The following is a 23,479-nucleotide window of genomic DNA, read 5'->3' as shown; positions in this document are numbered from 1 at the left end:
TCATCGGCCATTCTGGCCAGAGCACCCCATCCCCTCCACAGGCTGACATCTCAGGTCAGCCAGAAGCCATCCAAGCATCAGACAAAGGGAAATGGGAGGCTCAACCGTTGAGCCTCATTGATGAGTTGGCTCATCCAGGCTCAACTGCCCACCTCTACCCTGTTCCCAGTCCCAATCACTCCCAACCACCTTCCTCCTGTCTTCCAGAGGTACACACAGTCATACAATCACTTATGAATGTCTTTACGTGGATTCATTTTTAGTTAAATTTATTTATTGAAAATGTCACCACAGTAAGTAGAGGCCAGTACGACTTGTCATAAATAAAAAGGTAGCCCATTAAAAATATACCATGAAAACAAAACAGAGCTATAAAAGTCTGGAAACTTTTCCCAATGGCCCTACACCCGAGGCCTTCTCCCTAGTAACAGGGGAAGTCAGGCATGAGTTCAGAGACATGAGAATATACTGACACCCAGCTGAGACTTTCTTCTTGGCAAAAAAGGACCGGAAAAGAATTGGAAAGGGAATCCCTTTCTTGCTCTGACTCTGTGCTTAATGCAGGCCCAGTACTACCTAAAATCATCTCAAGGGAATGTAGGCAACCACCCACACTTTGGAAATGCAGGACTAGAGGCCTCCTCTTTCTCGTGCTCAACGCACCGCAGAGGGCCTCCTATGAACACACCTTCCCGGCACAACCAGACCCTGCCCCGTGTGCCTGTCCTCACAGCAAGGCCTCCCCAACTCCCTCTCCCGCATGCCTGCCCCGCTCGCTCCCAGAGGTCACCGCTGACTCAGGTGGGATACCAGGTAGACGAGGCCCACCAGCAGCAGTCCACGCACACCCAGCATCATCAGCAGGAAGAGGAGCAGGATGGAGGTCACGGGCTCCACGGCGTGGTTGCCCAGATGCCACTGGGGGAAGCCCATGTTCACCAGCTGCCGGTTGAGGTCATTGAAGGGGGACGGGGCGGCCCCCAGCCGAGCCCCGGCTTGCTGCTGGCGAGGGCCAGAACCCCCCAGGGGGGCGCCATGGCCCCTATTGAGAAAGCTCTGGAAGGTGGAGACAGAGAGAGAGAAATGAATCTTAGAGAAAGCATCCTGGGAGTTGAAGTATGAGGCAACCTGGGAATCTTCTGGGCCAGGCCCCGCCCCCACCCCGTCCAGGCTCCGCCTCCCAAGGCCACACCTTCCTTTCTCAGCTATCCCCCGGATGCCAGCCCACAGGAATCCCCCTCACGGAGTCACAAGCTCTCAGAATACAAAAAATGCCAGTCTATACTCCCCACGTCTTGCCAGGGAGAAGGTGCCCAGACCAGAGAAGAGAAAAATGAGCAAGGAGGACTAGATTCTAGGGCAGAGCTTGGGAACAGCCATTTCTTTCTTTCTTTCTTTCTTTCTTTCTTTCTTTTTTAAGATTTTATTTATTTGACAAAGATCACAAATAGGCAGAGAGAGAGAAGAAGGGAAGCAGGCCCTCTGCTCAGCGGGGCTCCACCCCAGGACCCTGAGATCATGACCTGAGCCGAAGGCGGAGGCTTTAACCCACTGAGCCACCCAGGCGCCCCAAGGGAACAGCCATTTCTAATCCTCCCCGGTCCTCCCTTTAACACCATTCCTGGGTGGCCGTGGGTTCCTCTTCCCCACCTTCTCCACTTCTCTCTCAGCCAGCTGGCTCTTCAAAAAAAGATGCTGGCTCCAGCGGGGTTACCCCGGTCAAGGGAGAGAGCCTCTTGGATTCCAGGTCTGGGGAGGTTGCTGGGAAGAGTGAGAACTGGGGAGGCAGGCGGATCCTATTGCAGATTGCAAGAATGCAAATTTCCCCCAAGTCTTGACCCTCACCTCATGCTCCTTAGCCCGGCTCTCCACAAAGAGGGCTTCTGACTAGAGAAGGCTAATGACTAACAAGAGAGCTTCTGCTTGCTAAGGGGTAACTGACACGGAGGGCAGGAGCCCAGCTTTTCCCCTGCCACGGGTGCTGGGCACACACCTGTCGAGGGGCGCTACTGCGTGCTGGGAGAGTGTTCCTCACGCGGGGGTCGTTGTCCTGCACTATCTCCCCATTGGCCAAGATCCGCACCATCCTCCCAGGAACGATGGGTCCCTGCTGGGCTGTGCCTGTCCCCAGACCTCAAAAACCTGAAAGAAACAATTTATCAGAGATAAGGGGACCTCGCCTTCCGCCTTCCGTGGGAACAATGGCAATTCTGGGTGCCCATGCTGGTTACCCAGACAGAGCAGGCCCTGCGTCTGATTAATTCCAAGGAGAGAAATAAATGCGAGTTATTTGTCAAATGAAAACCTTTCAGACATCGAGGCCACTGGGAAAACTACCAAAGGGAGCCGGGGTGATGGAAGCTCTGTGACCCTGCTGCGCAGCAACCACAGGGAGGAGAGCCCTTGCTGTGCCCCATCTCACACCCCCCAACACTCTCTGGAGCAAGGGACAGTTAGAGAACCCCAGGGGTGTAACAGGCTTGCCCAGCACCACTCTTCTAGAGGCACCAGAGTCAGAACGTGAAGCTGGGAACTCTGGCGCTAGGCCCTTTTCTGGGCTCTGAACAGGGAGTCCAGGGCACCCAGCTCCCCAGTGTCTCCATTTCCCATCCGTTAAAAAGGGGCCCATTGGGAGTAAATGCCAAGGACCCGGGCCTTCTCCCCAGAGAGGATCTGGGCCCACTTTGGAGCCACTTTAGGTCCACGGCCTGGCAGCTGACCCCACTCAGGGCCACAGGGCCCCGGGAGCTGGCAGGAGGGGCAGAGCCTTCTGGCAGAGGGCACACCCCTCGCCTGCCCCTCACCTCTCAGATAACACCAGCCTTCTCTGCCATCGCCGGCAGAGCCAACTTGCCCAAAATTGGGAATGGGGGATGCTGCTGTGGCTCTGGGAGGACCCCACTCCGGAGACCCCAAGGGTGTCCATGCGCTGGAGGTGGGGGTGGGGGTCCTACCACGGCTTTCCCCGAGTCTGTGTCAAAGCCATTTTTTCTCAGGAGACGAGCCACCGTTTTCACCTAAATTCTGAAAAGCATCTGGGACACCCACGCCAAAAGGGATTTAGAGCCCCTGTTCTGTTGCCCTTGGGCTAGAGCCTGGGCCAGGCGGGTCCCCCTTCTGAAGCCCGCTGTTCCCTGCAGAAGGCCAAGCGGGTCCGCAGCTCCGCAGCCCCTCGGTGCTTTGCGCCCCCGCGCCCGCTGGGTGGGCTGAGGCCGCAGCCAGCCCCGGGACACCTGACTCCGGGAGGGGGGCGCGCGGGCGATCGCAGGGGGCGTGCTGCGGGCAGGGGCGGGGGGATCCGGGGAGGGGGCGCCGCCCCAGCTGCCGAGCCCGACCCTGGAGAAGGGAGGCATGCGAGCTCGCTGGCCCTCGCCCAGGGCCGAGACACCCACCTGCGGTCGCGGCTCCCGGCCTCAGCCGCGTCCACTCCCGGCGGCTCCCAGGCCGCTTCCTCCCACCTGACCTCACAGGAAGCGCGCGCCGCAGCGGCGCGGCCCCCTCTGCAGGCCGCAGGTGGAACTGCAGCTGCCGGGCCCCCGGGCGGCGCAGGGCGGGGAGGAGGGAGAAAGGGGGCGCCACCAGGAAGGGAGGGGGGAGGGAGAAAAGAGGATAGAGAAGGGAGAAAGAAAGGAAGAAGGAGGAGAGAAAGGAGGGAGAAAGGGAAATGGACCCCATGGAGGAACCCTCTGCCCTGGGTGGAAAGATGGCACACACTAAACCCACAGATGAGAGTTTGCTGAGCCCCTGCCGGGATGCCTCTCGAGTAGGACCCAACCCTACCCTCAAGGATCTCCAGCTCCAGTGGGGAAGATAAGGCGTGAACCACAAGGCAAGTGCAAATAACTGTAACTTGAAGGAAGGCAGGCTTCCTGGAGGAGGTGGTCTTTGAGTTGGGGCCAGAAGTTTAACTAGGATAAATAGGGAAGAGTGCCACGCCTTAAGGGACTGAACAGTCAATCTCAGCCTCTTTCCTGATGTTTTCGTGTCTCCACCCTCCTGCCGACTTTCATAAGCTGGTCCCTTTGAACCCATTCACCAGTGGGAAAGAATGAGTTCTGTAGTCCCACAGCTTGGGTTTCAGGCTCTGGCAAGTTACTGGGCTGCTCACTCTCCTCGTTTGCAAAATGGGGATAATCACACTTCACAGGACTGTTGCCAAGATTAAGAATGAGAATTGCCGACACATGGCAAGTGTTGATAAACATTGGCTGTGACTATCAGGGAATAGATGCTTCTGGAAGGAGGCAGTTATTTGTCGAGTATATAGTAAGACCCACTGGGTACATACACCGTAGTAAGATGCCCGCTGGCCCCTAGTGAGGGAAGCAGAAAGGAGGATGAAAAGTTGGCCTTGCCCTAAGGACTCATCACCTGCTATCATGGTTTAATTCTTTGATTATGAAACCTCATCAGTGAAAAGTGTTAAGCAGGTCCCCCTGATATCTATATCTCATTTGTGTATTATTTATTGGCTTGTGGATAAAAAGCAGCTGCTAGAGCCAACCTGGCTTGAACCTGGCACAGCTGCTTTCTAGTGGTGCGATGGGCCCATTATTCAGCCTTTCTGGTTTGAGTTCCTTCGTCTGTAAAATGAGGATAACACCAGTACTTTTGTCATCGGATCTTCATGGAACCCTGAGCACTTGGGGTACAGCCTGGTCACTGTAAGTGCCCACGGCTGCTGATGCTCACGATGATTACCACTGCTCTGCTACGGTAAGTCAGTTGTAACCCATGGACTCTACACAAGACTAGGATATCAGGTAGATACAAAACTGAAATCCTAATGCTTTCTTCCTGCACTCAGAAGCAGGGGTTAGTGTGGAAGGGGTGATTCCAGGGCAGGATTCCTTTTTTTAAAAAAATATTTTATTCATTTATTTATTTGACAGAGAGAAAGAGAAGGCAGGAAAGGAAACACCAACTTGGGGAGTGGGAGAGGGAGAAGCAGGCTTCCTGCTGAAAAGGGGGGGGGGCGGGGACTAGGGGCAGTGGGAGGGGCGGCTGGCTCCCAGGACCCTGGGATAAGGTCCAGAGCCATGCAGATGCCCCTAGGACAGGATTCCTGATTCGAAGGGGTGGTCTGCTGCTCTCAAAAGTGGCTGGACATTAGAATTACCTGGGATGTTTAAAAACAATCCCAATGCCTAAGTCCCACCCCAGAGGTGACAGTACTCTGGATCTGGAATGCAACCTATGTATGGAGACATTTTAAAAAACTAATTCTACTGGGTGATGGATACTGAGGAGGGTATGTGCTATGGTGAGTGCTTTGATTAAGCCTGATGATTCACAGACCTGTACCCCTGGGGCAAATAATACATTATGTGTTAATAAAATAAAACAAAAACAAACAAACAAAAATGAATTCCAGGTGATTCTAATGAGCAGCCTGAGCTGAGAACCACTGCCTTCCATGAAGAGATCCACTCAAGTGGGGCTCCCAACCCGAGATCACCAAGGACAGAGAGACTTTAGTGGGCTGGGGGAACCAGGGAGGAGATAAGGTCTGTACCCAGGAGGTCTTGCGCCAGTGCAACTGCTGCCAAAGAGACCTGGTCCTTCCAGAGATAACCATGAGAGCCCAGAGGAGAATGTCTCTCTAGAGAAGGTTAGGAACAGCCTCAGGGGGCAGTAATGTTTGACTAGACTTTGAAAAGACCTATCAGTACCAATTAAAACAGCCTCAAAAGGCTGGAGAGGTTCCCACCTCTCCACTTCCTTCAGGTGTCTCCCCTGCTCAAGAACCTGCAATGGCTCCCTATTGTCTGCTCCAAAAAGACCCAGCTCATTGGCGGGCTCTGACAACCTTCCAAATCTGGCCCTAGCACACTCTTACCAACTCCCTGACTCAGCTCCACCCACCTGGTCCTGAAGTATGTCACCCAGAGTCCTACTTGGCTTGGGCCTAGAAAGTTGGCCTGAAGGTCCTCTCCACCCAATCTAAATCCTCCCATGCTTTTATACCAACAACACAAACTTCAGTTCTGAGTGTTCCATGTAATAATAATAACCCCTGTGTGTGCAGAGGCCCTATGCTTTCCAAAGTGCTTTTCCAGACCATATCATTCTTCTTTGGATTATGACATAGGAAGCATAGGTATTATTGTTCCATTTTGCTAATAAGAAACTGAGACTCAGGGGTGCCTGGGTGGCTCAGTGGGTTAAGCCTCTACCTTCGGCTCAGGTCAAGATCTCAGGGTCCTGGGATGGAGTCCTGCATCAGGCTCTCTGCTCAGCGGGGAGCCTGCTTCCCCCTCTCTCTCTGCCTGCCTCTCTGCCTACTTGTGATCGCTCTTCTCTCAGATAGATAAATAAAATCTTAAAAAAAAAAAAAAAGAAAGAAAGAAAGGAAAAAAGAAAAGAAACTGAGACTCAGAGACATGGCACATAGCCAGCTCCAGGTCAGTGTTAGTGCCAGGATTCAAATGAACCCAGGTTCTCCCCTCCCCCTCAGGCCCATCCCCTCTCTGCTGCCTCTTTATTTTGTGCTTCCCACACCCAATGCCATGAGCATGAGACTGCCAACGCCGCCCCCCCCCGCCCCCCGCCATCATGCCTTAATCCCAGCAGGTGTCCCATTAAAGCATGCTTTTGGCTCTGCTGGTTGTCATCGCACACTCTTGCTAAAGTTTGGGCCACCCTGCTTTAGATCAGTGGCTTTGCAAACACTTTTGGTCCAGTACATTTTACATCATGACCTAGTAGCCACACTCATGTGAAGAAGTTTCAACAACAGTATTTACCCTTTCTACATGAAATATACCGTGATGTTTTCTATTTTTTAAGGGAAAAAGTGCTAATCAATTTCTCACACTATTTTGCTATCCATGAATATAGTGGTTCTCAACCCTGATTGCATGTTAGAATCACCAAAGGGAAATTTCATCAAGTATTGGTGCCCAAACCAGTTGGATCAGAATCTCCAGGAGGTGAAGCATGGACATCTCCATGCCCGGTTACTTAATAAGCACTCAAGCTTGTAGATACTAATGTGCGGTTTAAAAACACTGCAGTAGACGTTCCTCCGGGATGGACGGCTGCCCCTAAACTTAGAGTTCCTTCAGATACAAAGCAGTAAGTTCCACGAGGCTAACAAAGATAAGCTTGTGTAATAAGACCCAAGCCCCAAAGAGGAAACACTGCCCAGAGCACAACACCACAATGGCAGTCCCTCGCCTCCACTGACTATCCAAACGCCAGGAAGAAAGACCAACCCCGAGCCTCCAATATGGCACCAATCCTCAAAGAAACCCTCTGATTCACTGGTGGCAAGTTGACTTCATTGAGCCCCTTCCACCCCAAGGGCCAGAAATTCATTCTAGCAGGGAGAGACACCCATTCCAGGTATATGTTTGCCATTCCTGCCTGGAAGGCCTCAGCCCAAATCACACATGTTACAAAGTGTTTAATCTCCTGGTCCAGGATCCCATGTAACATGGCATCAGACCCATGGCATCACAGCCAAGCAGGTGCAAGAGGGTACCCATAACCATAGGATCCACAGGTTACATCACATACTACACCAGCTGGCCTAATACAGTGTTCGAATGGCACCCTGAAGACCCAGCCCAGTGCCAGCTCAGAGACAATACTCAGCAAGAATGCTGTGCCATCCGCAAGGGATGCATTCTCTACCTTAAACCAAAGGCCTAGACAAGCTGTGTGTCTCCAGTTGGAAAACACTTGGATTCAGGAACTCGGAAGTGGAAGCAGCAGTGGCCCCGCTTACTATGGTGCCCAACGACCCTCTTCGGGAATGTGTGCCTTCCATCCCCACAACTCTGGGATCTGCAAAGATGGAAGTCCTGCACCCCAAAAGGGAGCACCAGTACCAGAGAACACAACAGGAGTTCTTTCAAACAAAATGCTAAGGGTGCAGCCTGAATACTTCGGGTTCTTGTTTCTGGAAATTAGCAGGCAAGAAGAGGAGCCATTGCCCTTGTCCAAGAGTGACTCGTCCTTGTTACTGGGAGGAGGGAGGGCTGCTCTTACATTAATGCAGACAGGACAACCATATCCGGCCCCCAGATGGTCCACTTGGATGCCTCTTGGTTGTCCTTTACCCGAGTGTAGTGGTAAAGGGCAGTACAACAACTCTATCCTCACAAGGCCATGTGACCAGAAGCTCAGAGCCCTCAGGGATAAGTGTCTGGGTCACACTTCCAGGTGAGTCACTGAGGCCAATAGAGATGCCAGGTGAGGGGGAGGGGTGGGGAGGGACGATGATCAGTTACAGCTACAATGGAGGAGACTGTAGTTGGTCCCCCTAGTATTTCTCTGGAAGACCAATCCATCGGAATCCTGAGAGAGTAGATCTCGAATGGTGTGATGGATGGGCTGTAGGAGACATGAAGATAAGCTTGCCAGACCCCCCTCCAGGGAAGGACTTGTTGTTCTAACTTCTGCAAGAGCATCTGGAACCTTTAGCTGTCAGCCCCTTCACACAAGTTGCTTTGATGCGGAGGGACCCTCCCCCCAGGGTCAAGTCCTCCCACAGTCCATGAATGAGGGACACAGAAGATATGCGTGGGCTGTGTCAGCTTCAGAGATTCTCCTGAGGTTGGCTGAGGGGGTCAGGTTTTTATCATAACTTAGTTTTCCCGTCTGCTCAACCCTCTTTGCTCTGTCTCCCTCAACAATCTACTGAACTCCCAATTCTGTCTCAAGAGTATGCTTCCTGGAGAACCCAAAAGAGAACAAGTCCCCATTTTGCTGGAGTGGGAGAAAGTTTAATCTCATTTACTGCAAGATAGCCACTGCCTTGGACGCAGCAGGCACAGCCAAATGTCCTTCAGATTCATAGTCCCCTTTAGCCTTTTCAGTACTGAGCCCTCCCCCTCCACCAAGGTTTGGCAGGTAACTAGACATCCATCTAGGTAGCTGGAAAATCCAAAATAAATGATGAGAATTTAGAAGACATTTTAGTAAGATTATTGTCTATAAATTGGTCATATTCTTAAATACAGGCAGCAGAGTTAAAAACTTAAATTACAAGAGGCACCTGGGTGGCTCAGTGGGTTCAAGCCTCTGTCTTCGGCTCAGGTCATGATCCCAGGGTCCTGGGATCGAGCCCTGCATCGGGCTCTCTGCTCAACAGGGAGTCTGCTTCCCCCTCCTCTCTCTCTGCCTGCCTCTTTGCCTGCTTGTGATCTCTGTCAAATAAATAAGCAAAATCTTTAAAAAAAAATATATATATATATACACACACACATAAATCCACTAGGAGTAATCTAAGATTAAAGATGTGCATGGGGTCCTCTATTCTGTTCCACCCATCTATGTGTTTATCCTTCTGCTAATATCACAGAGTCTTGATTATGTAGCTATATCATAATTCTTGATATTGGGTAAGAATGATTCTTTCCCCCTTTATTCTTTTTCTTCAAAATTGTTTTAGTTTTTATAGCTCCTTTGTCTTTCCATATAAAATTTAGAATAATTTGTCTATATCTACAAAAATTCTTACTGGGATTTTGATAGGAATTGTGTTAAACCTGTCTCTCAATTTGGGAGAAATTGGCATCTTTTCACTCTGTGGTATCTCCCACAATTTGTGTACACAATTTGTCCCTTGGCTTATTTAGATCTTTTTCTGTTTCTTCTGTCAGCACAGTATAGTTTTCAGCATATCAGTGCTATACATGTTTTGCTAAATTTACACCAAAATATTTCATTTTTAAATGATTGCAAATGATATTATATTTTACATTTCAGTGTCCATATGTTAATTGCTAGTATAGTAAACTACAATTAATTATTGTATATTTGTCTTATATTCCATGACCTAGCTGAACTCTCTTACTAGTACTAGGTATTTTTGTAGATGTATTGGAATTTTCTGTGTAAACAATCAGGTCATTTGCAAATAGAGTCCATTTTATTTCTTCCTTTCCAATCTTTATGTCTTTTATTTCTTTTTCTTGCCTTAATGCACTGGCTAGAACTTCCGATACTACATTGAATAATAATGGTGAAAGTAGACATCCTTGCTCGTTCCCAAACTTAAGGGGAAAATCACTGTTTTTCCCCATGAAATATATTAATTGTAGGGTATGAATATGTGTATACACACACACATACACACACACACACAGATGCTCTTCATCAAACTGAAGAATATCCTATTTCTATTTTTCTGAGCATTTTTAGCATGGATAGAGTATTGAATTTTGTCAAATGCTTTTTCTGTATCGATTGATATGATGGTGTGATTCTTCTTCTTTAATATGTCAGTGTGTTAGATTATATTAAGTGATGTTCAAATACTAAATCAGACTTGCATGTCTAGCATAGTCATGCTATATAATTCTTTTTATAAATTGCTGAATTGTATTTGCCAGTATTTTGTTTAGGGTTTTACATCTATTTTCATGGAGGATATTGAGGATTGTTTTCCTGGGGATTTTTTTTTGGGGGGGGGCAGACTATCTCTGTCTAATTTTATTGTCAGGGCAATACTACCTTTATAGAATGAATTAGTAAGTGTTCCTTCTTATTTTCTGGAAAAGTTTGTACAGAATTAGCATTAATTCTTTAAATGTTTGGTAGAGGGGTGCCTGGGTGGTAGAGGAAGTTGAGCATCCAACTCTTGGTATAGGCTCAAGTCGTGATCTCAGGGTTGTAATCTCATGGTCGTGAGATAGAATCCCCACGTCATGGAGTCTGCTTGGGATTCTCTCTCCCTCTCCCTCTGCCCCTCCCCCACCAAATCAATTAATCAAACAATCTTAAAAAAAAAATGTTTGGTAGAATTCACCAGTGAATCCATCTAGACATGGAGATTTATTGGGGGGGGGGGGAGTTTTTAAAATTATGAATTCAACTTCTTTGATGGCTATAGAGTTGTTCAAATTATCTATTTCCTATTGAGTGAATCATAATGATGTGTTTTCGAGGAATTGGTCCATTTTGTCTACATTGGCAATATATATTTGTGGAGTTGTTTGTAATATTCTCTTATTATCTTTGTAGTGTCTGCTGGATCTGCTATGATAGCCCATGCTTCATTCCTGATACTGCTATTTGTGCCTTCTTTCTTTTCCCCTTCACTCTTGCTGAAGATTTGTCAATTTTAGTGTTCTTTTCAAAGAATCTGCTTTTATTTCATTGACTGTTCTATTGATCTTTTGTTTTCAATTTCACTGACTTCTGTGCTTTGTTATTGCCTTCCTTCTGTTTGCTTTGGAATTATTTTGTTCTTTATTTTCTAAGTTCTTAAGGTAAGAGCTTAGATGATTTGTCTGAGGCTTTTCCTGTTTTCTAATGTAAACATTTATTGGTTTATATTTCCCTCTCAGCTTTAGCTCTGCCCTACAAATTTTGATATGTTGTATTCTCATTTTCATTTCATTTAGTTCAATGAATTTTTAAATTTCTTTGTTATTCCCCCTTTGATGCAGTCTGAAGCTGCCAGTGAATCTTTAGGTGTTTGGAACTTTTCTTGTTACCTATTACTGGTTTTGTTTGATTCCACTGGGATCAGAAAACACTCTCTGTTTGAGCTCAGTTCTTAAAGACTTGTTGAGATTTGATTTATAGTCAAAAACAAACTTTTTTTTTTCACTAGTGTAGTTAGAGGTTGGCAGCATGAGAAAGGGGAGGACCAGGTGGAGATTTGGGGTGCCTGGAGAGAACTAGTTCTGCCTCAATCCAAGAGGAATCAAAAGCTCAAAGGTGGTTTGGGAAGGCCAGAACTATCATGGAAGGAGGAGAGTCCAGGGGGTGAGAGGGATGTTTGAGAACTAGGGTCAAGGGATTACCCTCTGCCTGCTGAGATCCCTCTCAGCCATTCTAGTCTGGCAGGAAGGGGGCAGCCTGCAACCTTTATGGACCTGTCTGAAGCTGCCAGATGCCCCAAACAGGGGGATGGAGGAGGCTCACAAAGGCTTGCCCTCCAGGAAAATGATATTACTGATCCCCAGCTTTTCTGCCAGGGAAGCTATCTTGGTAGATATTCCATAGGTGACTGAAAAGAACGTGTGTTCTGCAGCTTCCAGATGGACTGTACTATAAATCTCAATTATGTACAGTTGGTTGCTGGTGGTGTTGAGTCCTTCTATATTATTGCTGATTTCCTATCAGTTATTGGGAAAGAGGTATTGAAGTTTCTAACTATAATTGTGGATTTGTCTACTTTCTCCTTTCAGTCCTACCAGTTTTCGTTTCACAAATTTGAAGCTCTGTTATTTGGTGTGTACATTTTTAGGTTTTTGTATCTTTTTGATAGATTGGCTGTTTTGTCATCTATAATGTCATCTGATAATATTCCGTACTCTGAAGTCTACCTTATCCTGTTCTTTTTATTAATGTTTACACAATGTCTTTTCCCCATAATTTTACTCTCAGCTTGCCTATATTATTATATTTGAAGTGAGTTTGTTATAGATGACATATTTTTAAGACTACTCTGCTGATCTTTTATTATGTGATATATTTAGATCACTTACATTTAATGTAATTATTGATATGTTAGGGCTTATGCCTACCAATTTTATTTTGTTTTCTGTTTTTCATTGCTCTGTTTTTGTTTTTCTGCCCTCCTATGGGTTACTTGAGCATTCTTAAGAATTCCATTCTTACTTATTTATAGTATATTGTTATATCTCTTTATATAACTTATTTAGTGGTTTCTGTAAGTATTACATGACATGTACATATCTTATCATAACTGACTGGTGGCATCATTTTACTAGTTTGAGTGAAGTATAAGAATCTACTTCCCTTTATGTCCCTTTAACCTCCCAATTATAGTGTAATTGTCTTAAATATTTCCTCTACATATATTTGGAACCACATCAAACAATGTTATTATTTTAGTTTCAACTGTCAAAGATAATTTAGAAAAGTCAAGGGAAAAAGGAAAGCCCATTTTATTTACCCATATTTTTGCTTACCATGTTATTTCTTCCTTCTTAGAAGGAAGGTTTCAAGATTCTTCCAAGGTTCAAGGTTTGATTTTTCAAGTTTCTTTTATTTTTTCCTTTCTGTTTGGAGAACTTTGTATAGCCACGAAGTTGCTATAGAGTAGGTTTCCTGGTGACAATTTATTTTAATTTTTTTTCCCTAGAGTATCTTCATATCCTCTTGTTTCCTGAAGGATATAGGATTCTGGGTTGACAGGGCTTTCTTTCAACACTTAAAACAATATTGTGCCATTTCCTCCTGGCCTCATGGTTTTTTGGTGAGAAATCTGCTGTTGTTAGAATCATTATGCCCTGTGAGTCAGGTATTGTTTTACTTCTGGCTGCTTTCAGGGTTTTTTTTCCTTTGTCTTTAGTTTTCAGAAGTTTAATTATGATGTGTGTTGGATGGACTTCTTTGGATTTATCCTCTTAGGAATTCATTCTGCTTCTTGAATCTTTAGATTTACATCTCTGGTCAAGTTTGGGAAGTTTTCAGCCATTATTTCTTCAAGTACTTTTGCAGCCCCACTTCCTTTCTTTTCTCCTTCTGTGACTTCAATGATATATATATATATATATTAGATCTTTAATTATAATCCCTACAGGTCCCTGAGGCTCTGTTCTCTCTCTTTCCCCCTCTTTTTTCCCCCAGTAGTTTCTGTTCAGATTGGATAATTTCTATTGTTCTACCTCCCAGTTTACTGATTCCATTCTGCTGTCCATCTACAATGTAGATTTTTTTCATTTGTTATCTTCCTGGTTCTTGGTTTTAAGTGATTTTCAAATGAAATCTGGACATTTTCGCATTATGGTATGAGACTCTGCCTCTTATTTAAACTTTCTGTTTTAGCTGGCTTTCTCTGACACTACTCCAGCAGGAGAAGGAGGGACATTGCCTCATTAATGACAGGAGGGAAGTAGAATTCCATGTTTCCCACTCACCCTTCACTGGCACCCAAGTAGGGGCCTGAGGATGGAGGAGCAACATTCTATATCACTGCTGGGTGAGGATGGGAGTTTCTATTCCTCAAACTGTCTCCACAGATAGCAGGGGTTGGAGGTGGGGGGACCCATTACCAGCTAATAAAGATGAAAGTGACTCCCTACTTGGCCTCCTCCTTTTTTACAGCATCATGAGGACAGAGGTCTAAGCTCCCCATTGGCTCTTGCAGGTGTGGATGGAGCCACAGTTTTTTTCTGAGGTATTTGTCTAGAACAGTGCAGTTTTTGTCTAAAAGTTTTCTCTCTTACTAAGTACCTTTCCTAGTACTTTGCTAGAAAGAGCAGTCTCCTTCAGGGCTCTTACAGTCTGTACCTTTAGCTGTTTCCAGGTCTCCAGCCTCTGTATCCCTTATCTGGGATATATAAGACAAAAGGAAAATGCAGCGAATTTACCCCTGTGCTGTCTCATTCCTCAGATCCCAAAGTCCCCAGCCAGTCTGCCTTCTCGTCTCCATCTTTCAAAGACTCCTTATGTTGATTTATACATAATGTCCAGGGTCATCAGTTGTATTTAATAGGAGAATAGGGAAAAGCATATTTACCTCATATTCCCAGAAGCAGGCATTCTAGACAGTTTTAAAGTTATGGAAATGAAGACACTGTGATATAGGTATAAGAATAATAAAGTGACCAATAGATATATAGAAACCAGGAACAAATCCATAAACCTGGATTTGTGGTAACACAGAACTACAGAACAATAGGGAAAAGAAAATCTTTTTAGTTAAGTCATGCTGTGGTAACTGGGTATCCATAGAAGAATAAAATGAAATTGGACCCTTACCTCACATATTTATACATGAACCAAAAAGAAATTCTAGGTGTATTATAGACCTAAGTATGAAAAGCAAAATGATAAAGAATCTGTGAATATATATATATATATATATATATACACATATATATACATATACACAGGTTCTAGACCTCAGAGAAGGGGAAATTTTCTTAATGTGTTATAACAAGTGACAAAAATAAAGAAAATGGTTGATCATTTTTACTATACTAGATTTACATTAAAAGTAAGAACTCCTATTGATCAAGATACTATTTTTTTATTTTTTTAAAGATTTTATATATTTATTTGACAGAGAGAGACACAGCGAGAGAGGGAACACAGGCAGGGGAAGTGGGAGAGGGAGAAGCAGGTTTCCCGCCGAGCAGGTAGCCCAATCCAGGGCTCAATCCCAGGTCCCTGGGATCATGACCCAAGACAAAGGCAGACACTCAATGACTGAGCCACCCAGGTGCCCCTCAAGATACTATTTTTTAAGAAGTAAAATGTCTAGTACGCAAGAAAAATTTTCTGCAGTACATATAGCCAACAAAGGACTCACTTCCAGAATATCCAGAATATATAAAAAGCCTTTACAAATAAATAATAAGACAATCAATAAAATATAGGCAAAGGATTTGAATGAGCACATTACAAAAGAAGAAATCCGAGTGGCCAATAAACTTTTGAAGATGTTATCAATGTCATCGACACTCTGGGTAATGTAAATTAAAACCATAATGAGAAAGGGCCACATACCCATCAGACAGGCTGTAATTAAGTCTAACAACACCAAGCATCAGTGACGATGGGCAGCAATGACAGTTCCCACCCACAGTCGGTTGATTTGCAGATTGGTACAGCCATTTTGGAAAACCATTTAGAATTCCCTAAGAAATGTGAACCTTTACATTCTTTATGATCCAGGACACAAAAGTGAAAGCTCAGGCACCTGGTCATGTGCACAGCATTTTTCATAATAAAACTGGGAAATGAATCAAGTGTCTATCAAACTAAAATGGAAAAACTAATGATAGTAGTGTCATCGAGTGGAATACTATACAGTAGTAAAGATTATGAACTCTAACCACCTGCAATGTAACTGAATTTTACAAATGCTACATTGAAAAGGCACAGCATAAAGAACATAGTCGCTGGTATTGCAATAGCATTTCATGGTGACAGGCGGTGGCTATAATTTCAGTGAACACCATTGGTTGAATCACTATGTTGTACACCTGAGACTAATGTAACATTGTGCATCAATTCTATGTCAATGAACAAAAAAAATACTCTATTGAACAAAAGAAGCCAGAGCAAAATAAATCTTACTGCACAGTCCCATTTCTATAAAGAGCAGAAGAAGGCAAAATTGAATGATATCGTTTAGGGATAAATATTTAGGTGATAAAAATATAAAGAGAAGCAAAGAAATTATTGCCCAATACCTGCTTGCTGTGTGACCTGTGCAATCTACTTAACCTCTCTGTGCCTTGGTGGTCTTATATGTGAAATAGGGATGATAATACTACCTAACATGAAGATAGCTCTTAGGCACACAGTACATAGCACGTGAGCTTTGTTAAATACATAAAAATTCATAGATTCAGGTAACATAAAAATTCTTTGTGTGCTTGTATGGTGTTGAGCCCTTTGGTAAGTCTTCACGAACTCGTGGACTTGGGCCTGAGAGTGAACTACAGAGCTTTTAAAGCTGGGGCTCCCCCTTAGAGTCAGTGCAGCCGCCTCCCACTAAAATGCAGGTCGGACGGCAAGCCTAGGCTAGGTGAGCCCACAGTTTATGCACGCAGTCCGGGCTATGGCAGCCCTAGGAGGACTGGGAGTCAAGCAGGTCCTTGCTGGCCGCCTGCTTTCCCAGCTGGACCTGGGGCTTTGGGCAGTCTGGCACCAGGACCCAGGCAGCCTCTCTTCCTCCAGGGCTCGGAAGAGTAGAGAGAGGTCAGACTATGAGAAAAGAGGAACCGGAGAAAGCTAGAGCTGGGGGTCTGGGAGGTCTTTCATCCCATCCACAGAGGGAGCAGCAGAAAGGAGTAGGGGGCGGGGTGAGCGGAAAAAGGAACCAAAAGCAGAGAATGAGGCCTGCCCAGCAGAATGCTTTTTGTGGGGTCTTAATTAAGCCGGGAGGTCCTATTGTTCCTTTCATGGTGAAACATATGTTCAGGGCCTGGCTGAGGTTTGGGAATGAGATTTCAATGGCGCTGGCCCTATGGCCGGCCGGGGAGGGGGGCTAGGAGAGGCAGCCGGGAAGGGGGGAACTGTCCCTAAGGCTTACTAGACCAATACCATCTCCCAGAGTCACCTGGTGGGACAGGACACTTCGAGGGTTGTTTGGGTCAGAATGTAGAACATAAGCTATGCAGACAAGCCAGGACTCTATAACCTTAGGATTAAATCTCAGTCTATTAGTAAGCCTCTGTCCCAAGGGCACTGGCCAAGGGAAGAAGAGTAGAGTGTGGACAGGGTCAGATGCAGAGCCTGAAGAAGGAGGCCAGGCTGGGTCACCTTAAGAGTGTGGAAGGACCAGGTGGGTCCCAAGAAATTGAGGGACGGAGAATGGCTTACACAGAACCAGCAAACAGAGGTGATATCTGTGGCAAGGCAACTCTAAATGAGAAATCCTGAAGGATAGGGATGGTCTGAAAGAACCCAGAAAGCTGTTCCTAGAGTAAGACCGGCAGCATTTGGCAAGAGCCCTGCCCAGAAAGCCTCAGCACCAAGTGACAGCTACAGCGGTTAAGCAAGAACTTCTCTGATTCTTCCCACCCTGGGGCAGGTGGGCAGGAGGAGGAAATGAAGAGAGAAGTGCATCACACCCCTGCAGGGGGTCCCAAGACTCTGGGGTGTGAGCTGCAGGAAGGGAGAAGCCCTAAATAGAGTTGGAGTTTTTATATTCCCCTGGAAATTGATGCTGTTCATTACCCATTAGTGATTGGCGAAAGCCCCGAGAATGGCCAAAGATTTCACCCAGGGCAAATGAGGACTAAGATGGGACAGCCAGTTAGAAAGGACAGAGGGGAGGGGCCCCTGGGTGGCTCAGTGGGTTAAGCCACTGCCTTCGGCTCAGGTCATGATCTTGGGGTCCTGGGATCGAGTCCCACATCAGGCTCTTTGCTCGGCGGAGAGCCTGCTTCCCTCTCTCTCTCTGTCTGCCTCTCAGCCTACTTGTGATCTTTCTCTGTCAAATAAATAAATTCTTTAAAAAAAAAAAAAAAAAAAAGGAAAGGACAGAGGGGAGAAATGGTATAGCTGCTTTCTGTTTGCAACTTAGCACAAATCCAGCTCATTCAAAGTCAAGGTCCAGATAACAGCTATGGCATGATGATTGCCAAGTGAGAAAAAGCAAAGTGCAGAACACAGAATAAGGCATCAGATGGAGTCTCCCATCTAAGAAAGGAAGAATATACATATGGCCAAGTATATAAATAAATTTGCTTATGTGTTGAACAATGAAAGGATAAACCCAAACTAATAAAAATGGTTTCCAATAAGGGGAAGGAGGAGACAGGATTGGAAATCAGACGTCACTGAAAGTACCCTATTTGATGGTATTGGGTCTGGAGCCATCTAGATGTCTGACATCATTATAAAACAAAATAAATCAGTACATCTAAAAGTAGTAGCTAAAAATAAAATACAAAATGAAGTATATGATCTTAACTATCTATCAAGGTTGTGGCTTAACCACAGAGACTTATTTCAAGTGATTTTAAAGCACAGACATATGTAGTAGGGACAAGAATGCAGACCTTTGGTCTGGAGAAGCCTCTGGACTCTCAAGGGAAGGATCTATGAAAAATTCCCTTGGAAATCTTCTCAGTTCACTGGGATTCATGAAGGTAAAACCCATGAGAGTATGCGGACTCCCCTCATCCTGGACCACCCCCCCCCCCGCAGCCACTTAGAGTGTCTTACTCTCAAGCTAATCCGTACTTAGCCTTTAGCAATTGCTCAAAATGACCACTTCGACACAACTACCGGTTTGTGGCTCTAGCAGCTTCAATTCCAGAGAAGCTGATTCTGACTGTGATTCTTTCCATTCACCCATCTCCCCAGATACCAGGGTGGTGGTCTGCCCTGGGACCTCCGTGCCGCCATGGGTCGAAGAACTAAAGGTTTTCGGTTTGTTCATCTCCCCCCCCCCCCGCCCCTCATTTTAAGTACGGAATGGTGACTTCCAGGCCCTTTACATGTTGAAACTGAAATCAGAAGTTCCATCGAGGGGCACCTGGGTGGCTGAGTGGGTTGAGCCTCTGCCTTCGGCTCTGGTCATGATCTCAGGGTCCTGGGATCGAGCCCTGCATTGGGCTCTCTGCTCAGCAGGGGACCTGCCTCCCCCCCCTCTCTCTCTGCCTGCTGCTCTGCCTACTTGTGAACTTTCTCTCTGTCAAATAAATAAATAAAATCTTCTTAAAAATTTTTTAAAAAGAAGTTCCATCCATAAATTCATTAGTTGTTTTCTTAAAATAAGTCATTGATTTCTTTGGTGGTTGCTAGATGTATCTGTCAGAATTCAGTGAGACACGTAGAACCCACCAGGAAACATTTGTAATAATGGATTTACTCTTGTCACCAAGTAAAAAGGTGTGCATGGTAGGACTTTGTAATGATTTTATAATCCACCATAACTCTCCTGCTAGATCCCCAGTAAATTCAAGCAGATATTGTATTTTCTAAATTAAACCTTATATTTCAAGTAATCGTAGATCAATATTCTGTAGTAAGAAATAATGCAAAGATATCTCTTACATACTTTATCCAGTTTTCTCTAATGACAACATTTTGCAGAAATCGGGTACAAATAAATATCACCTCAGGATACTGACATGGACACAGTCAAGATACGAAACATGTCACCTCAAGGATTTCTCATGTTGCACTTTTAGAATCATACCTCCACCTTCATCCCTAGCAACCACTAGTCTGTTTGCCATGGCCACAATTTCATCATGTCAAAAATCTTATATAAATGGAATTGTACAGTACATAGTCTTTTGGAATTGGCTTTTTCCACTCCAGAAGATTGGTACATTAGCCCCAACCCCTCCCTATCCAGGGAAGGGGGATGGGCTGGAGGTTGAAACAGTCACCAATGGCCAATGATTTGATCAATAGTGCTCACGTAATGAAGCTTCCTAAAAAATCCAAAAGACAAGGTGCCTGGATTTCTCAGTCGGTTAAGCAATCTGCTTTTGGCTCAGGTCATGACCCCAGGGTCCTGGGATCGTGTCCCGCATTGGGTGAGCGGGAGTCACGGAATTGCTTGGTGTGGGAAAACCCACACACACATTTGGTGACCAGAAGTATCAAATGTGGAGGACAGTGTTCTGTGGGGAGAGAGAAAACAGAAGAGTTTTCCCATACACCACTTTAAGGATTCACGTACAGATTTTTGAGTAAACAAAGTCTTCATTTCTCTGGGATGAATGCCAGGAGAGCAGTGGCTGGATTGCATTGTGGTTGCATGATAGTTTTATAGGAAACTGACAAACGGTTTTCCTAAGTGACTATCCCATTTTAGATTCCCACCAGAAATGTATGAGAGACAAGTTATCTCTACCTGCTGGCAGAAATTTAGCATTGTTGCCATTTTTTACTCATTCTGACAGGGGTGTAGGTATATTTCATTGTGGTTTAAATTTGTGTTTCCTGATGGTCAATAATGTTGAACATCTTTTCATATCATATGTGCCATCTGTATATACATTCTTCAATGAAATATCTGTTCATGTCTTTTATCTATTTTCTTTTTTTTTAAAGATTTTATTTATTCATTTGAGAGACAGAGAGAGAGCACATGGTTGGGGGTGAGGGGCAAAGGAAGAGGGAGAGACACACTCCCCGCCGAGCGGGGAACCTGATGTCCGACTCAATCCCAGGACCCTGGGATCATGACCTGAGCTTAACCGACTGAGCCACCCACTTTTGTCCACTTTCTAATTGGATTGTTTGCTCTTTTTTTTTTCTGTCTAGTTTTGAGTACTGTACATATTCCAGATTCTAGTCTTTTGTTGGCTAGGCTTTGCAAATATTTCCTCACTCTATAGTTTGTCTTTTCATCTTTTTAAGAGAACCTTTCATAGAGTGAAAGTTTTACATTTTGATAAAGTCCAATTTACCATCTTTTTCCTCTTAGGAGTCTTGCTTTAGGGTCAGATCTAAAAGCTTCTGTCTGGATCCTGAAGCTTGAGACTGGGGAATTATTTTTTCTGTAAATTTTATAATTCGGTGTTTACATGGAAGTCCAAAATTCATCTTGAATTAATTTCTGTATAAGACATGAGATTTAGGTGGAGAGTTTTTGTTTGTTTGCTTGGTTTTGTTTGCCTATGGATGTCTACTTGTACCAGCACCATTTGTTGAAATGGCTACCCTTCCTCTATTGAATTGTTTTTACACCTTTATCAAAAATCAGCTTGACAGGGGCGCCTGGGTGGCTCAGTGGGTTAAAGCCTCTGCCTTTGGCTCAGGTCATGATCCCAGGGTCCTGGGGTCAAGCCCCACATCAGGCTCTCTGCTCAGCAGGGAGCCTGCTTCCTCCTCTCTCTCTCTGCCTGCCTCTCTGCCTACTTCTGATCTCTGTCTGTCAAATAAATAAATAAAATTTTTTAAAAAAATCAGCTAGACCTATTCATACAGGTTTACTGTGTTCTCTATTCTGTTCCATGTGTCTCTGATTTGTGCATCTTTCCATCCACTGGTACTGCACAGTTTTGGTTACTGTAGCTATATAATATATCCGGAAATCAAGTAGACTTAGTATCAGTTTCCCTTTTCAAAATTGTTTTAGCTATTCCAGTTCCTTTGCCTTTGCATTTAATTTTAGAATAATCTTGTCTGTACCTGCAAAAAATCTTGCTCCTTATTTAAATATTTTTTTAAAGTAATCCCCATGCCCAACATGGGGCTCAAACTTCCAGTCCCAGGATCAAAATTTGCACACTCTACCTACCAACCCAGCCAGATACCCCTGCTGGAGTTTTGGTGGGAGTTGTGTTAAGCCTGTCAATCAATTTGGGAACCACTGACATTACTATGTTGAATTTTCTGATCCATAAACACAGTATATGTCTCTACATTTATTTAGATCTTCTTTGGTTTCTTTCGTCAGCATTTTGTAGTTTTCAAAATACAAGTCCTGTACTATTCTGTTAGATTTTTACCTAAGTATTTGATTTGTCTGGTGTGTGTCATTGTAAATGGTATTGTACTTTTAATTTCAGCACCCACGTGTTCATTGCCAATATATAGAAATACAATTGATTTTGTATGTTTATCTCAGATCCTGCAACTTGCTGAATTCACATATTAGTTTTAGCAAGTTTTTGCATATTTCTTAGGCTTTTTCTGTGTAAACAGTTATGTCTTCTGCAAATAAGGACAGTTTTATTCTTCCTCTCCAATCTGCATGCCTTTTCTCCACTTGCCTTATTGCACTGGCTAGAACTTCCAATACTACATAGAGTGGTGAAAACATGGGAAGGCATTTAGTTTATCACCATTATGTCTTTCATCATTTAATTTTTCATCATTAGCTGTAGGTTTTTCATAGATGCTCTCTTTCAACTTAATGAAGTTCTCATCCATCTTAGTTTCCTGGGAGTTCTTGTCATGCTGGCCTGTTGGATTTTGTACAGTGATTTTTCTGCCTTGATTGATGTTATCATATGATTTTTATTCTTCGGTCTGTTGACATGGAGTATTATATTGATTAATTTTCAAATGCTAAACCACTCTTGTATATTTGGTCATGGTGTATAATTTTCTTATACATTGTTGGAATTAATTTGCCAAATTATTTTAGGTTGTTTGACACTAAGTCATGAGAGATACAGGTCTATAGTTTTGTTTTAGTTTTATAATCTTTTCTGGCTTTGTTATCAGAGTAATGCCAACCTCTAAATTGAGTTGCGAAATGGTCCTTTTTGTATTCTCAAGAAAAAATTGTGTTAAGTTGGTGTTATTTCTCAAAATGTTTGATAGAGAGGCGCCTGGGTGGCTCAGTGGGTTAAGGCCTCTGCCTTCGGCTCAGGTCATGATCCCAGGGTCCTGGGATCAAGCCCTCCTCTCAGCAGGGAGCCTGCTTCCTCCTCTCTCTCTATCTCTCTCTCTCTACCTACTTGTGATCTCTGTCAAATAAATAAATAAAATTTTTTTAAAAAATGTTTGATAGAATTCTCCAGTGAAATCATTCAACCTGGAGATTTCATTTTCAGAAGGTTCTTATTTATAACTTCAACTTTTTAAATTATTTTTAAATTATTGTTTTTAATTTTTATTTTTTTATTTTTAAATTATTGTAGAACATTCAGATTATGTATTTCTCTTGGCTGAGTTCTGGTAGCTTTTTGTTTTTAAGGATTGAAACGTATCTTCTAAATAGTAGAATACATGAGCATGACATTGTTTGTGATATTGCTTTATTAACTTTTAATGCTTGTACCATGTATAGACATATCTTTTTTTTTATTCCTCACATTGGTTATTATATTCTTCTCTCCTCTTACCTTTATCAGTACTGCTAGATGTAGATCCAACCTTTTAATTGATTTTTAAATTTTTTATTGATTTTCTTAACCATTTTCCTTTTTTCAATTTTATTGCTTTCCACTCTGTTCTTTATTATCTCCTCTCGTCTTCTTGCTTTGGGCTCATTTTTATTTTGTTTTATAGTTTATTGAGGTAGGAATGTAGGTTGTTGGTTTGAGAACTTTTACTCTTTTCCAATATAACCATTTAATCTTATAAATTTACCTCTTAGGATTGCTTTAGCTGCATC

At 44.1% G+C, this 23,479-nt stretch overlaps 1 protein-coding gene across 1 annotated transcript; it reads right to left on the bottom strand.

Annotated features, from left to right (window-relative positions):
• Positions 1 to 238: 238 nt before the first annotated feature.
• Positions 239 to 3,478, bottom strand: FAM241B (family with sequence similarity 241 member B). Its single transcript, XM_004769536.3, has 3 exons — positions 3,393 to 3,478; positions 1,994 to 2,142; positions 239 to 1,056 (listed from the first exon to the last, which is right to left on the bottom strand). The coding sequence occupies exons 2-3, from the start codon at positions 2,084 to 2,086 to the stop codon at positions 787 to 789; spliced, it is 363 nt and encodes a 120-aa protein (XP_004769593.1). The 5' UTR covers positions 2,087 to 2,142; positions 3,393 to 3,478; the 3' UTR covers positions 239 to 786.
• Positions 3,479 to 23,479: the final 20,001 nt, after the last annotated feature.

This window comes from Mustela putorius, unplaced genomic scaffold (assembly GCF_011764305.1).
Source record: "Mustela putorius furo isolate JIRA1106 unplaced genomic scaffold, ASM1176430v1.1 tig00000698_pilon_pilon_pilon, whole genome shotgun sequence".
NCBI lineage: Eukaryota > Metazoa > Chordata > Mammalia > Carnivora > Mustelidae > Mustela > Mustela putorius.
The sequence above is the reverse complement of the archived record's forward strand: the minus strand, read 5'-3'. Positions and strand labels throughout refer to the sequence as shown.

Coding starts and splice junctions, on each gene's coding strand:
- FAM241B (XM_004769536.3), bottom strand. CDS start 2,086: ATGGTGCGGATCTTGGCCAATGGGGAGATAGTGCAGGACAACGACCCC. Junction 1,057..1,993: donor GCAGTAGCGCCCCTCGACAG/GTGTGTGCCCAG, acceptor TCCACCTTCCAG/AGCTTTCTCAATAGGGGCCA.